This window comes from Rosa chinensis, chromosome 2 (assembly GCF_002994745.2).
Source record: "Rosa chinensis cultivar Old Blush chromosome 2, RchiOBHm-V2, whole genome shotgun sequence".
Classification (NCBI taxonomy): domain Eukaryota; kingdom Viridiplantae; phylum Streptophyta; class Magnoliopsida; order Rosales; family Rosaceae; genus Rosa; species Rosa chinensis.
Genome location: NC_037089.1, coordinates 74,084,592 through 74,100,606, shown reverse-complemented (window position 1 = coordinate 74,100,606; position 16,015 = coordinate 74,084,592). Strand labels below are relative to the sequence as shown.

At 36.8% G+C, this 16,015-nt stretch overlaps 2 protein-coding genes across 2 annotated transcripts; both read right to left on the bottom strand.

Annotated features, from left to right (window-relative positions):
* Positions 1-155: 155 nt before the first annotated feature.
* LOC112187823 lies at positions 156-1,259 on the bottom strand. The gene has a single exon (XM_024326768.2). The coding sequence runs from the start codon at positions 1,098-1,100 to the stop codon at positions 495-497; it is 606 nt and encodes a 201-aa protein (XP_024182536.1). The 5' UTR covers positions 1,101-1,259; the 3' UTR covers positions 156-494.
* Positions 1,260-8,552: 7,293 nt separating this feature from the next.
* On the bottom strand, positions 8,553-12,365 carry LOC112183331 (GDSL esterase/lipase At2g04570). Its single transcript, XM_024321676.2, has 3 exons — positions 11,908-12,365; positions 10,012-10,510; positions 8,553-9,093 (listed from the first exon to the last, which is right to left on the bottom strand). Exons 1-3 carry the CDS (start codon positions 12,277-12,279, stop codon positions 8,900-8,902), a joined length of 1,065 nt encoding a protein of 354 aa, XP_024177444.1. The 5' UTR covers positions 12,280-12,365; the 3' UTR covers positions 8,553-8,899.
* Between the last annotated feature and the right edge of the window lie 3,650 nt (positions 12,366-16,015).

Below are 16,015 nucleotides of genomic sequence, written 5' to 3'. Positions count from 1 at the left end.
ACACCATTTCTTATTCTAGAATTAAACAAGATTACGATCGACTAAACAATCAACGAAAATGTCAAATTAGTGATAAGAATTTCTCCACCATTCTGACCTTTGTTGCAACTTAAAATTGTTGGAATGAAATATATTCCAGTCTAGAACAGCCCATAGAGAATAAACAGTAATTGAGTGAAAATGATGTTGCAAATCAATTCAACAGTAACAGTATCGCTGATTAAGCAAAAAGCCAAAAACACAGAGCATTTACAAGAGGAACGACCGTTTGGTAATCCAACAACTGAGCACTAGATTGAAAATAATACATATGCAATCCAGTAGAAGTACTTCTTGGACTAAAAACAAAACTGAAACCACTAATGCCCATTATTTTGTTTTTTTTTTTTTTGACAAAATGGGTATCATCTATTATACATAGGTAAAAGAAAAATCAAGGGAAAAATTTGCAAGATGGAAAACTTATCTGTGTTGAAGACGATTAAACCTAAACCCTAATTCCAAACACCCCAAATCCTATCCCCAATGAAGCTCGCCAACCTCCTCATGGAGGATCCTTTCTCAACCTCAACCTCACAGCCTTCTTCATCACCATCACTGTTTTCCACATCCACTTCTGGATTATTACTCAGCTCCTCTTTCATGACCGGTAGATTATCAATATTACCCTTCGTTTCCTCCTCAATTTTCTTCTTCCTCACTTTCTTCACCTTGGGATTTCTCCTTTTCTTCTCAGCCAACTTTTCCTCGTACGCCTCGATGATTTCATGTATGAGCTGCCGGTTGGGGGAAGCATCCCATCGTGCCCAGAAGCTCTTGTAGCACCTAAAGCAGTCGCACTGGGACATCGGAGGATCAGGGTGATCATTTCCAGCTTTATGGGCATCGTTGGCCTTGTTGGTGTTGATGCTGGTCGAATTGTTGTTGTTGTTGTTGTTGGTGTTGGTGTAGGAGATCAGATAGGCGAGGACCTCTCGGTCCTGGACAGAGAGGGCGGTGGTCAGAGTCAAAATGGTGGCCGGAAGCAGGGCGAACGGGTCGGGTGTCGAAGGCGGTGGCGACGGGTGGACCTTGCCTTTCTTGTTGTAGAGCTTCTTCATGTTTGTTGTTGTGGTTGTTGAGAGTTGGTATGTTTCTTCTTTCACTGAGAAATGGGATAAACTATTGAGGTGGTGGTGTTTGCTTAGAAAGAAAGAGAATGACTTTGGTTCAACTTTGAAGGCTCTCGGTGTTGACGCATTTTATATCCTCCGGACTTGTCTCTCCGTTTGGAATTTTGAATTGTTTCGTGGAAAATAAGTTAGCAAGTCTCGACTTATCAGCTCACGCGCTATATGGGGGTTTACGGTGGAAACGTAACATTTTCATTTTTTTTTTAGGGTATTTGACCCAAAGTCCAAAAATGAGGGAAAATTATCTCACTTACCCCAGCAAAGAGAATTTTGTTCCCACCTACTCAAATTAATAAAAAATGACTATTTTGCCCTCAAACTAATTAAAGAATTACAATGACGTCATTAACATCAACCCCTCTCTCTCTCTCTCTCTCTCTCTCTCTCTCTCTCTCTCTCTCTCTCTCTCTCTCTCTCTCTCTCTCTCTCTCTCTCTCTCTCTCTCTCTCTCTCTCCAATCGGCGTAGATTCGCCTCGCCCCTCTCAAAGTCAGCAAAGACTCCGTCAAAATCAAGAAGCCACCTCCCCACCCCCACCTCCGCCAAAACCCACCTCAACAACAGTTCCAGGCGTCGTAGAAGCACCAGGAGCCGGTGGTCATCTACACCATCTCGCCCAAAGTGATTCATGCCTCCATCAACGAGTTCATGTCCCTCGTCCAACGCCTCACCAACCCTTCCTCCTCTCCCCCCGGCGACCTCTCCCCCGCCACCCGCCTCGCCTCTATTGAGAAAACTAGCCCCTCTTCCGGTCAGAAGTACTTCCAGCCCGTAAATACCACTGTAGCCACCGCCGCCATTGACGACGACTTTATGGGTAGAGTATTATGGAGGGTATTGACTTGATGGGTCATAGGAGTGAACCCAGTAGTTCAGCCATTGATAGGTTTGAAAAAGAATGTTATTGCGTATAATGGTGTGCATTTGTTTTGGATTCAAATTTGCTCACCACCAATACTTTGATGGTGATACCACCACTCAATACAAAACTGTCATGTGTTATAAAACATAATTATAGTTAATCATGATGTTTTATTAAAAATATAAATTTTATGTATTAAATTAATTTTACATGACGTGACAAGTTTTAATTGGGTGGTGATATCACCACAAAATAAAAATGGTGAGCAAATTTGAATTCTTTTGTTTTTGAATTTTCGGGTGTTTTGGATTGGTTTGCTTGGTTTTGTGTGTTGGGTTTTGATTTAGTGTGGTGTTGTATCAGAGGAATATTTAGTGATTTTCTAGCTATTTTTTTTCCCTTTTTTTGGTAAAATGGGGCAGAAGGCCCAGAATGGAAGAAAAAATAAATGAAAAAAAAAGGTTTTATTGGGCCAAAAGAAGTGTGTTAAGGGTCTATTGGAGGGCAATAGACGTTTTGAATTGATGTAATATTCTTTTTTTTTTTTCTGTAATCAAAGTTTGTCTAAATCTAGGAAGATTAGTTCTTATTCTGGAGACTGAAAGTCCTATGGGGGGGCAATACATGGGTGATAGTCATCTATTGGGGGGGAAATAGACGTCTATAGGAGGCAATAGACCAAAAATTTTATTGGGGGCCAATACATGGTTGATAAAGGTCTATTAGGGTAATAAACATTTCCGGTGAGGTTTTCTAAAATGTCCGATGGGCTGCGGCCGGTAACGGGCTCCGGCGAAGTCTCCTATGGTTTCTCTCTCTCTCTAAGTAACAAAGGGATGAGGGTAAAATGGTATTAAAAAAAATAAAAAACAAAAAAAAAATCTTAATGGGGTATTAGGAAAGACTCCTTAAGAGTGTATTGGGTAAGAGGAAATTAAAAAAACTTAACGGGGTAAGTGGAAAAAAAATCTCTAGAAATGAGATAAATGGACAAAAACCTTTTTTTATATTATATTTTAGAAGTATGGAGGTTTTGTTTTTGAGTTATTGCAAAGAGAAGTTTTAAATACACACCCCTAATTACTTAATACACACTCCATACTTAATACACCACTTATTTAATTTCTCATTCTAATATTTTACTAAATACACAACCCAAAGTACCTAAAATATCCTTAATCTAAAAAATCATGAAATATCCTACTTTTTTACTATATTAGGATTACTATTTAATACGATTAGTATATTCTATTATATTGACGTTTTGTAAATGACAATATTGATTACTTGTGTTTGTTATCGAGAAATCCATAAAGATTTATTATTGTTCCCTTTAAATAGATGCATATAAATAAGTTTTGTGTTATTTGAGCTCACATCCACCAAACACCATGTTAATCAAGTATAAAATTATGAGTTGAACAATCAACCAAAACTATATCAGTAGTTTCTCACTTTCTCCATAGTAGTGGAACTAAAAAGTTGTCATTAGAGGAATCAAACAAATTAACAGTTACAAAGTTTTTTCACATGTGATGTTTTATATTAGAAAATAAAAGGCCTACTCACCTAAGGGACAATTTTAAAGGAACTGTAAGGGACAAGTGAATCTAATGGCTGAAAATAAATGCATAATTTTAAGTTGTTATAATTTCTGCTTTTATATTTAACACATGTGGTTGAGATGCATTTGTCCCTCATAGTCCCTTAAAATTGTCCCTTAGGTGAGCAAATTTGTAGAAAATAAATTGATTAATCATAACTCTTAGAACAAAAAAGGAAATTAACTAAAAAATGGGAGTAAAGTGATATGTTTTAAAAATATTTAATACCATTGATTTTGAAATTCTAAATTTTATGGTTTCTAACCTCATTTAGTTACAATTTATTTAAGGAAAAATTAAATTAGATAGTTTCTAACTTTATTCTTGTATTAAATTGAGAGGCCATGTATAAATTTTTTTTGTGTTTATCTAACTATTTATACATAAATATTTAAATAGAATAATATAAGGAAAATATGACTATTTTTTCTTCTTCTAGAATGCATAGATGTCTGTTTTTGTCATTTAACCTACCTACAGAATCTAATTTGAAATATAAAATAATAGAGATGTGTATTAAGTGATTAGGGGTGTGTATTTAAAATTTCTCTATTGCAAATAGTGCATGACTTATTCTCCAAAAAAAACAAATAGTACTTGATTTATCACTAGTAAGACTGTATCAGCTATACAAACAGTCTTCGAATCCAATTGTTTTTTTCGGGAGAAAAGGACATCGGTGTGTATTGATGTAACGGAACCAGAGTGTAGAAAGGGTAACCACGAAAAGTCACTATACTGTGAGAACAAACCCACACTATTACAAAATATCCTGGGTCCCAAATATGGGCCCAAGAGTGAATGGGCCTGAACGCCACAGCCCAAGCCAGATCCAACAAAAAGAAAAATAAAAACCAGGCCCAAGTCCAAGCCCATCTGGACCTGATCTGGGCACCCAGACCAATGCACCATCTCCGTCCGCCAGCAAACCGTCGTCGCGCCACCGCTCTTTGCGCCTCCACGCGTTACGCCATCGCTGACAGATGCAGCGGCCGAAGGAAACTAGATAAAGCAACACCTGAAAACCCAGTCAGTGCCCGATGCACCTAAGTACCATCCCGCCCGAAGACTCAGTCGAATCCTTCAACAAAAACAGACTCCGGTGCAGAAACCGAAGCGTCGCTTCCCCTCTGTGGATCCAGGATCTCATGACTAGTTTGGGTCCACCAAACCACAACATAGCCACCCATCACCACAACTAGATGTGATGGTTGCACGAGCATAAGCAACGCCCGTATTAGACAAATTCCAGTGATAGAGCGATGAAATTCGGGTACAACAACCGGAAAAATGGAGGAGAACCACAAACTCAAGGAGAGTGTCATAATATGTTTATCCTTGAAAATAGAGGAAAAACTCATTGATCGTTAAACTTCGCTAATTTTTATCCTTGAAAATTAATGTTGAAATCAAGTGGAGCCAGAAAAATGATACAACTCTCAACATGTTTCGGATACAAATATGAGATGAGAGCATCATCAAGTTCTAATTTGACAGTTTTCGATATTTTGAATTACCGTCTTCCTATAAAAGAAAAGCGAAAGTACCACTTGCAATATTAAGCTAGCATTGTTTCGACTTTCGACTCAATGACTTGGTGGGATCAACAAGTCAAACTAAGCACACATAAGCTCAGTTTAGTGTCAATTGAGTTGCAAAGTATTTGCATTCAGACAAGAAAAAAAATATATACAGCTAATTAATTTCGAAGATTTGCTACTACATTGAAATCATAAAATCATCTCTATTATATATTGTCATCGATCATCTGCGCACATTTCTACTGTGCAAAACAAGAAATTCATTGTACTATACACTAGATATGTTATAACAAGGCATTCCTCTAGCATTCTTTGTCCATTTTCTACTCTGCTACTGTATACAGCCCTTCTCTGTTAAAGATATCCGTAATTTAACTTACGGTACGGATTTTCATATTTTGACCACTTTTCGATTACATATTCATCTTAACCGTTCAGTTTTTAGGTATATATGAGTAGATCACTTCTGCAAATTTTCAGCCAAATTGATGATCGTTAAGTGATTTAAAACTGCAATTTACACGAACGGTTCAGGTTGGACAGATTCGGTTCGTTCGTGTAAATTGCAGTTTTGGATACCTTAACGATCATCAATTTGGCTGAAAATTTGCAGAAGTGATCTACTAATATATACCTAAAAACTGAACGGTTAAGATGTGAATATGTGATCGAAAAGTTGTCAAAATATATAAATCCATACCGTAAGCTAAGTTAAGGACCTCCTTAGCATAAAAGGACTGTGTGTGTGTGTGTGTATATATATATATATGTATATATATAACTATCTACTTATCTAGCAGCGAAGTTCCATATTTCTACTCCACTGAGCGCCACACAACGATACAGAGAAGAATTGATAGTTTTAATTAGACAAATTAATACTCCAGAAGATAGAAAATAAAGAAAATGGTGTATGTGTGTAGATAATTCTGATGCTCATCAATTTGGACATTCTAGCTATATATGATAAGTGCTATACGGGAAATTTTGATTTTATTGTCCTTCTACATCTTTTTGTTTTAAGAGAAGGACGTCCCAGACTTCCAACCCAGTACCATTTGGTCTAGTGGCATAGTATCCCCTTCGTAAATGGGAGGTTGTGAGTTCAACTCAAGAAATGTTATTTACCGTATCAAAAATAAAAATAAAAAAGGACGTCCCATAGATATAGATGAACAATTCAAGATTTCCACATCGATCACCATCAAATAGAAATACATAGTCAATAAACCTAATTAAGCTTCAGAACCTTTAGATTTGAATCTAGACTTAGTCACTCATCAAATGTGTCATGTTCTGTAGTAGTACAAGAAGGGACTCAGTCACTCATCAAATGTGTCATGGTCTGTAGTACTCAGTCACTCATCAAATGTGTCATGGTCTGTAGTAGTACAAGAAGGGTCAATATTCTAGTTTCAACCATTGACACACAAAATTGTATGACTTATAGCTCCGAAAGTTTACTTCAAGTAAATATATATTTATCATCTTGTTTTATATGCTAATATTGTGTAGTCTTCCATGATTCTCTCTACATATTACAAATTATAAAAATAAAAAAACCCTAAGCAGCCTCTCGTTTGCCGCACCAAACCCTAAGCAAACCATGAGATTCTTTCGGCGTCATTTCTCCACCATTTTCAATCCTGCATCATCTCCTCCAGATCTCACCATGTCCGGTATTGATTCTGTCACCAAAAGTTTTGCTACCTCATTGGCTATCGCTACCATTGAAGTTGTAGACATCTCCTCCATGGCAAATGAAGGAGCACAGCAAAATGCCCAATCATATCTTCTGGCAATGCCTCTGACTCCAAAGCCAACAACTGTTGTTGACCTTTGTAGGCATTTTCGTCGTATTTGGGTGCTGAACAAAGGCTTCAGTGTTCAACAAAAAACTCTGAATCGCTTTCTTTTCTCCTTTGATCTTCGAGGAGATAGGAATAAGGTATTAATGGGTGGACCGTGGAGTTTTAATCGTGCTTAATTTGGTTGTTATTCAGCCATATGATGGGGTGGTGCCTTTGCAATTTGTAGAGATGGAGGATCTATTCTTTTGGGTTAGCATCACCAATATGCCTCCAGAATATGAGCAGAGGAAAACTATTGCCAACGTTGCCTCTGTTGTGGGTAAATTTCTCCATCTGGATCAAAAGCTATTTGATGCAGCTTGGGATATTAGGGTTAGGGTTTCTCATGCAATCTCAAAACCCTTCTTCATGAAAAAAAACATAAAGTTTGCCAAAGGGGTTGAGCAAGAGGTGCACTTCTTTTTTGAGAATCTTGTGGGCAAATGAAACACATGCCTTTGTGTGTATCATAAGGGTGAAGCATGTAAGGCTGAAGATACCACTCCGGCAATCAAGGCTACTCCTACACCAGCGTCAAGGAAATTGGACCTCAATAGTTCCTTTTTACGGTTTTAGAGAAATCAGTTCAAGGATGGAATGTTCCACTTCCAAGGTCTTACCATTCCCATTCTCCCACCGGTGGGAAGGTCTCTTTTTGGAGGAGCTGAGACAAGTAAGTTACGAAAGCCTATTGCTATTCGTAATGCAGGAAAAAAAAAACAAATTAATGAGGACAATGCTTTGGCCTTGGTACCCGTGGACACTGACCAGTCTGCTAAGAGAGATCGGCCTTCCCATCTCCAAAAAAGCTGCAATTTTTTATGTCTGATTTAGTGGAGGGTAAAACAAGCCCTATTGCCCCCTCTAAGAAGGTGAAGATGCCTGAGTTCCCTACTAAGTTCAATGCTAAATCTCTGGGATTAGTAGAGACACCAGGTGGTATGCTAGTGGCTGCAGAGGTCATGATGCCTAAACCTGTGCATGTAGAGCTTCCTGGTGGAAAAAAAAGAAGAGAGGTAGGCCGTTGGGGGCAAAGAACAAAAATCCTCCCAAGGCAAAAAAGATTCATTCTGAAGATGTCCTGAGTGTTATGTATTCGGGTAAGCCTCCAAGCCCTAATCTAAAGGGCAAGGAGAAGATATAAGGTTTTTTCTTGGTGTTTAGTCTATAATCTATGTAAATGTCTAGCATAGTTATAGGCTCGCTTTTCATAAGTGAGCGATAAATTCAAATATAGTTGGTTCATCCTATGTACCACTGTGGCTTCTCCACGAATTCTTGTGTGGCCATTGTTATGTGTCAGCGGATGGGTATATATGTAATAGCCTTCTTGGCATGAGTTTTATCAATGAAATTTCATTAGTTAAAAAAAAAAATGCTAATATTGAGTTTATGTGTTCCCAACATCATGTAACATTTTTTCTATAAAAAAAAAAATAATAATAAATTTAAAAAAATCATCATGTAATTTATGCAAAAAGGTATTAAAAATATTTCTAGAGCGACATATAGCTTCCATCGACGTACATAAAAATACATAGAATTTAGATTGAAAAGAGGATTTGAATCCATTATTCACACCAGATAGAGACATACTTAAACTATATATGAGTACTACAATACTACTAAATACCGTATTATCATATTGCCACTCCATGGTGGAAGTAGAAACATCCACTGTAGAAAGCAAAATGAAGACTTACCTCCAGAATGCAATTCTAAACAACCTAATAAGTAATAACTATACTTAGTTGGGCACAAACAAATATAGTAGCTGGGGATAAAGCCATATATCAACCTATCTAAAGTGATAGGAACCTAGATTTATAATAATTTTATGCCCTAGCTTTCATATATTAATTGAAGGAAAATTAAAGAAACTGGGTCAGGACACGTTTGACCATGTAATCAGAGATGATCTGGTTTGCTTTCTCTGTGGGATGGAAGGAGTCCCAGAAGATGTATTTGCTTGCATCAGTGCATGTGAACATGTTGTTTCGGTTGCATGCATATCCCATCTCAAACATTCCTGTGGCACAACAAGCCACTGATGTCACCTCAAAACCTGTCAAATACATCACACAAACGGTCGATCAGATCGAGCATTGTAAATGTCGTCCTACACACACAAGAAGTTTCTCTCTATCATTTTGTGATATGTGACTTTGGGTGAGTGAGGACAATCGTCGCGCTTAAATTTTTAAAAGAATATAACTTTGAAAAGTTCTTGGTTTAGTAGTTTCTAATACTTATGCTTCCCTCATAAGGGTCGTTAATCAATTCATGATAATATAGACGGTTTGATCCTAATTGCCCATGAAGTGGGAAGCACTTGTGTTCGAACACTCCTTAAGTTGTTATTTTTCTTAAGAAAATAATGAAAAACGAGCAAGGAAGTTAGTTTTCAACAAATTATTTCATAAAAATTACATAAGACAACTAGTTAATTAAGCAGCAATATAATCGCAAAATATCAAAGAAATTATTATAGTCACATGCTATCCAACCAATTGACTTGAAATATTATAACCCTCTTACAAATTTTCAGGAATCTCATAATTTTACTTTATTTCACACGGACTCTGTGTGTACATTGACTTGAAAACTATTGAGTCTCAATTTAAATCTTATGTGACCACAATAGTATGTGTGAAAAATATATACACAGAAATCCGTGTGTACTATAATACTTTATAGACAGATATTCATCCGTGTGAAGCTTTGTGACAACACCATCCGTGTGAAAAAACCTTTTTTTTTCTAGTAACGCAATCAAAGAATGTGACTACATAAATGCTAAAGATACACATGTCGTGTCTTAAATGTTTTTCAAGTTGTTTTTTTTTTTTTAATACGAATGTATTTCAGGTTGTGGTAAGTGCGCGGTTGTGTAGATATTTTCGAAAAAAAAGAAATAATGATTATGAAAGTGTAAACATAAACAAGCAAAAGCATTGAAAAATAAAGTTTCTGACACACTTACCGTAAAAAGAAGGCCTTCTTATCATATACAGGAAAACAAAATAAGGATTTGAGAACACCAATTTGCTTCCAGGAAGCTCTTTATTGAGGCTGACGGTCAACTTATTCAGCTTGTCATTGAACTCCAAAGCCACATCGTTGTAATTCGAAATGCAGTCATTTCCATCCATGATATTACTGGTTCTCTCTAATGGCAAGCACCCCATTGGAGGCAGTCCTCCCACGGAAATTTTCCGAGCTCCGAGCTTGTAGAGTTCCTTCACGAAATTCGCTGCGATTCCGATGAGAAAGTCTTGGTATTGGGAGGTAGTGTATTGGGATGATCGGCCTGATGGTGGAAATGTGGAGTAGTAGTTCTCCAGGAAGTCATTAGTTCCTAAGCTCATCACGTGTAAAGCTTCGTTGATTGTTTCGTCTGCTTCATTTCCTCCCTGGTAAGCTCTCAGTTTAGCTTGGTATTCCTTGAAGTAGTCCAATTGCTTCCATAGCGGTATCACAGACTGCAAAATCATATCCCGTTAGAATATTAGGACGCTATAATTATGTGAGGGTTTAGAGTTCTCGTTGCAGGATCACGAGGATCAAATGCTTCAAACTCGAGGCCTCCTGCAACGAGAAGTATAGTACTAAATAAATGTCATATAATCTCAGGGATTTACGAAAATGACCACCAGTAATTTATAGAGAATGAAAAATTCAAGATTTCAAACTTAGGGCCTCATGCCACCTGCACTCTATGCTACATGTCACATGATCACCAAACTGTTTGAGAAAATGAAATAGATCGATAATATGTAGTTAATTTTGCAAAAAAAAAAAAAAAAGTGATGTACTTCTTGCGATCAGAATTCTAGTATCATGTTAGATAATCACCTTACCCTAAAAATAAAGATTAATAAAAAATAGACCAACAATGTATTGTTTGTGGAAATGGGTATGCATATGATACACTAGACGGGTACCACACACAATGTGTGTGAGATTTATTTTTTTTCTTTCTAAAATACAGAGTGGGCAGTTTTTATGGGAGTGGGCAGAAAGTGGGTAGTTTTCCTACGTATTTATTTGTTTTCCCTAATTTTTTTTTATTTCTGTTTATTTTGTAATTGACTATATTATCCCTATCTATATCTATTTTACGAATAATAATTTTTTTTAAAATATTTTAGGGTTATTTTGGTACATTTTTTCTGTTTTGGCTAACAAACCCTCTTCTGTTAATAATATTACTAGCATTTATCCACACATGCGTTGCATGTGCAAGTTATTATTATTTTTTTTCAGAAAATAAAAAAGAAAAGAGTTGGTTATTGCAGTGAAAAGTGGGTTGTGGGTGTTTTTTTTGAAATTTTTTTAATAAAAATACATTTTGTAAATGTCTCAATTATCCTTGTGATTTAATTCATTCTCAAAATTTATTAATCTTCTAGGATCAATTCTGTTAAAATTTTAGATTTTGACTGACAAAGCCTCTTCTCTTAATAATAGTACTAGCAACATGCCCGCGTTTCTCGCGGATGATATTATGATGTTAATGGAAAATAGATTGACTAAATAGTGGTTATTTATTTTTTAGGCATAGTGTAGTGGTGGCTTGGCTATTTTTTTAATTTACTCTTTTATTTATTTATATTTTATTAACTTAATTTGATAATTATGTTATTAAGGGTATTATAGACATTTCAAAATTTGGTAAAACCCTTTGACACTAAAAGAGGGCAATTATAGTAGTAGAGATATATATAGATATTATTATTATAAATATTATAGATTATAGATATAGAACAAAGTGAGTTCTCTTAATAATAGTATAGATATACATACATATATAAATGGTGTAAGATATACAAACATGAGTAAACTTTACTTTTTATTCAAAAATTTGGGACATATATACCAGCACATCTGAAGTTGCAGTGTCATAGCCGGTGCCAGCAGAAGCAAATGTGACACCAGTGGCAAAATCTGATATATTGTAGGAAGGATCCAAGTAGGCCGGAACGGTCGGTTTGAGTCCAAAAGCTTTGGAGATGAAGTCCGTGGCTAGTCGGCCGTTGGAGAACCTCCCGGTTGGTTTGCCACCAGTGAAATCACGGCCATAAGGCTCGAAATTGCTCCTAGCAACGGTGGGAATCTGGTTGTTGTTCCCAGCATCCACGGAGGAGTCTCCGAACACAATGATTGCCGGAACTTTTGCTGCAACTTTGGTGACTAGTAGTAGAACTAGGAGGAGAGTTGGGAGCAGAAATGAAATGTGCCACGGTGCCATAGCTGTATTGCAAGCGTGTTGGATTTTTGCCTGAAGCAAACCTTGGACATGAAGTGAGGAGGAGACTTCTCTATAAATATGTAATTGGTTGGAACATAATTAATTCGAAAGCTTGAATTGATAGGCATTGGAGTAAAGAAGTTGTTGGGGGTTTAAATTGGCTCTGTAACTTTACTGAGGTTTGGTTTAGATCAATGGGATCTCTAAGACCGAATAAAATTAATGATCTATGGCCGGCCAGGTGAGAGGCGTTGCACTTGTTCTTAGTCGATTGTATTGCTATCAATACTGAGAGGCGGAAAAGATATATGACTCATCACCAAATTAATTGATTCTACAAATAGATATTTCTGCAGAGTGCAGATGGAAAATGTCAAACGAATAAATTCAAACACGCGCAAGCCATTTACTGCATTATAGCGTACAAAACTATCTAGTAATTTGAGACAAATATGAGGTGTAAGATGTTCTGATTTCTAGCTTTTCTACTTGTATAATAGTAATGAACAAAAGGTCGTTTTAGTAAATATTCAGGGTTTAATTTGGTGTATACTCTGAGTTTATAAAATAAAGATGAATAAAAATTTGAAACAACGGAACTTTTATCAACCAGAAAGATCATAAAACATAATTAATATGAGTGTAAATTTGTCTATATTCATGGTTTAAATAAATTATAAAGAAACTAGATACATCGTTTCTCTACTTTTTATATATATATATATATATACACACACACACACACACACAAATCCTATCTAGAGCGAGGCCTCGCTCTGAAATTAAAGTGTGAAGTTAGAGTTTAGGGTCACTCTTCAGTCTCATATCCACATCTCGACCTTTCAGTTTTTAGGTACTGATGTATAGATCATCTCTACAAAATTTCAGTCAAATTAATGGTCGTTAAGATATCTAACTCGCTTAAATCAATGAACGGACTGAATCTGTCAACCTGAACCGAACTAGCTTTAAAGCAGCTATCAATGTCTTAACGATCATCAATTTGGTTGAAAATTTGCAGAGATGATTTATACACTAGTACCTAAAAATTGAACGGTCGAGATGTGGATATGAACTTCACACGTTAATTTCAAAGCGGAGCTCTACTCTGAATAGGATCTGTGTGTGTGTGTGTATCGAGATCACACTGTATTTTCAAAAATTTTATAGGTCCCATAAACTAATCTGTGTCGAGGATCATGTCAAAACACTTAATCATTTGAATATTGCATTAGTTAAGTTCATAATAATTTAAGTCAAGTGAATATATGGCCCTCAACTATTAATTTGAGATTGAGAACAAATATGACTATACCCTTGCTCTCACAAGTCACAACCACCACCACCCAAAAATGCAGCCAAGCCTAGAAAATGAGAGAGGGATAGTTAATGCATGTAAGCAGCGAGTGGTTGTAACTGTCCATGGAAGTGATGATGTCTTTACTGAAATGGGACTTATTTTTCAAAGCTTTTCCAACAGAACTGGAGGCGCTAAGTTTTGTGATTAAGACATATCTCATTGTGCTTTTAGCTGGAGAAATCTAGCTGCAAATTTCCCCAAAGCCTCAAATTTCAGTTAGACCTTGAATTTTAGCCTAGTTTTGGCCAAAAGATATATTTGACGTGTAATGAATGTATGCTATTTCTGTAACACAATGATCTAATGTATGAGATTGTTAAAGAAGGCCGCACAATTATGGGATATACCTTAATATAACAGATTATCTAGTGAGAGAACTGAACATTAGTAATAGTTAATTCCACTGTTGTTGGCATAAGAACATATCAACATTTTGTTTTTTTGTTGGTTACAAGAACATATCAACCTTACTAGTCTCTCACTCGCATCAAATGGTATGTACGTATAAGAGCAAGTCACAGTTGAAAACCACGTACAACCACACCATTAGTGATCGTATCAATAAGAAAGTACATTTTGCTGATACCCTAGACATGAACACTGGCGGATCCATGTAGTAACTGGGGCGGGCTCCAGCTCGTCCGAGAATTTTGGGCCTAAAAAAAAAAATTAGATGTATACCTTTTTTTTTTTAATCGGGTATTATCCATCATTCAAGCCCACTAACCCGCCCGACGCCCTTACTCACTCGACTTGTCGACCACGCCCTTATTCGATCAATCGATCTCCAGTTCGTCTTCGCCTCTTCGGTCTCTCCTCCAGTCCTCCTCCTCCTCTAAACTCCAAGTCTGCCCTTATTCGATCTCCATTTCTCCAGTTCGTCTCTCCTCCTCTTCCCGACTCTAGCTTTGCCCTTCTCCACTTCTCTTACTCTCCCTCTTCAATTTGGGGCAATAAATTCAATGTAAGTGCAATTTTGTTTAATTGAATCAATCCAATTTGGGGCAATTTATAGGGTTAACTGGTTAAGGATTGATGTGAAATTCAATTTCGTAGGTTGTAGTGTCAATTTCGTAGGTTGTAGTGGATTGAAGAATGAAACCTTGGTCAAATTATCTTGCTCTGGAAATCTGGTAAGCAGCATGCAACATTCTCTCCGTCTCCTTGTTCTGCAAATATGCAATTTATTGTTTAATTGATGATTTGATGTGGGTTAAATGTGATGTTGGTTTAAATGTTTAATTGATGTGGGCTAATCAACTTTGTATTTCAAACAGGAGGCTTCTTTCTGTTTGTTTGTTTAATGTTGAATTGGAACTACAAACTGGAAGTCTGGAACACAAAGGGATTAACCGATTAAGTAAATGGCAGAACTTGAGTCTACTGCTTTCTGAGGTATTTTTGTCTTTTCTTTTCATTGTGCATCAGTGCATATAAAATTGTGGCTTATATTGTGGTTTTTTGTTTTTGTTAAATTAGTTATTATGAAAAATAGTTAATTCAAAGTTAATTTCTGTTTTTGTTAAATTAGTTATTATGATTGTATGGTCCTTCACATTGAGAAGGAATATGCTGAATCTATTGACAATGAATCGGTGATCAAAGAATTTGAAGCATGTGGAACTCGTAGAGTTAGATTTAGTTAGTTTATGTTCTTGTATTGCATTGCACGTTTATTTTGTTGTTGATTTTGTTTTCTAAGCTTTGTATAGATATGCATTTGAGGGGTAAGGCTCACTACGTCCCCCCCTGACTAGGTATACCTTCTTTTAAAATTAATAAAATTCTCTCGCACCGTTGAGATTCTCCATATATATATATATAATTTTTTTTTGTTTAAGAAATCCAGCCAGTCCAAGGTTTCAATCCTGGATCCGCCACTGGACATGAACACACACATCCTACTCATCTCTTCACTTAGAAGTATTCATACAATCATACACAGCTAGCCTTATTCAAATTTGCTTAGTATGCATCAAATACCTAATACTATCCTTTGTCTCTGGCTTCCATATTTTAGAATCTGTTTTTGTCCATGCAAGAACGTTAGGATTATTCTTCGTTATGTCTAAGAGCATTTTAGCACTTTAAGATTATTCATAGGGGGGAAGGACGTAGGAGGCAATATGGGCTCAAGCTTAGACAAGATTTTGGGCTACAAAACCTTAGGTGTGTGTGTGTGTGTATATATATATATATATATCGGAGGCGTTCCAAAGAGGACGTCCGCACTTTCGTTAAAGTGCGGACGGCGCTGCTGCAGCTCGGCTCGGGGCGCGACGGAGCAGCGGAGGTTGCCGGAAGGATGCCAGGGGTCGGGCGGAGAGGTCTGCAGTCGGTGGAGTCGCCGGCGACGTCGTTGCAGCGCTGCCCAGA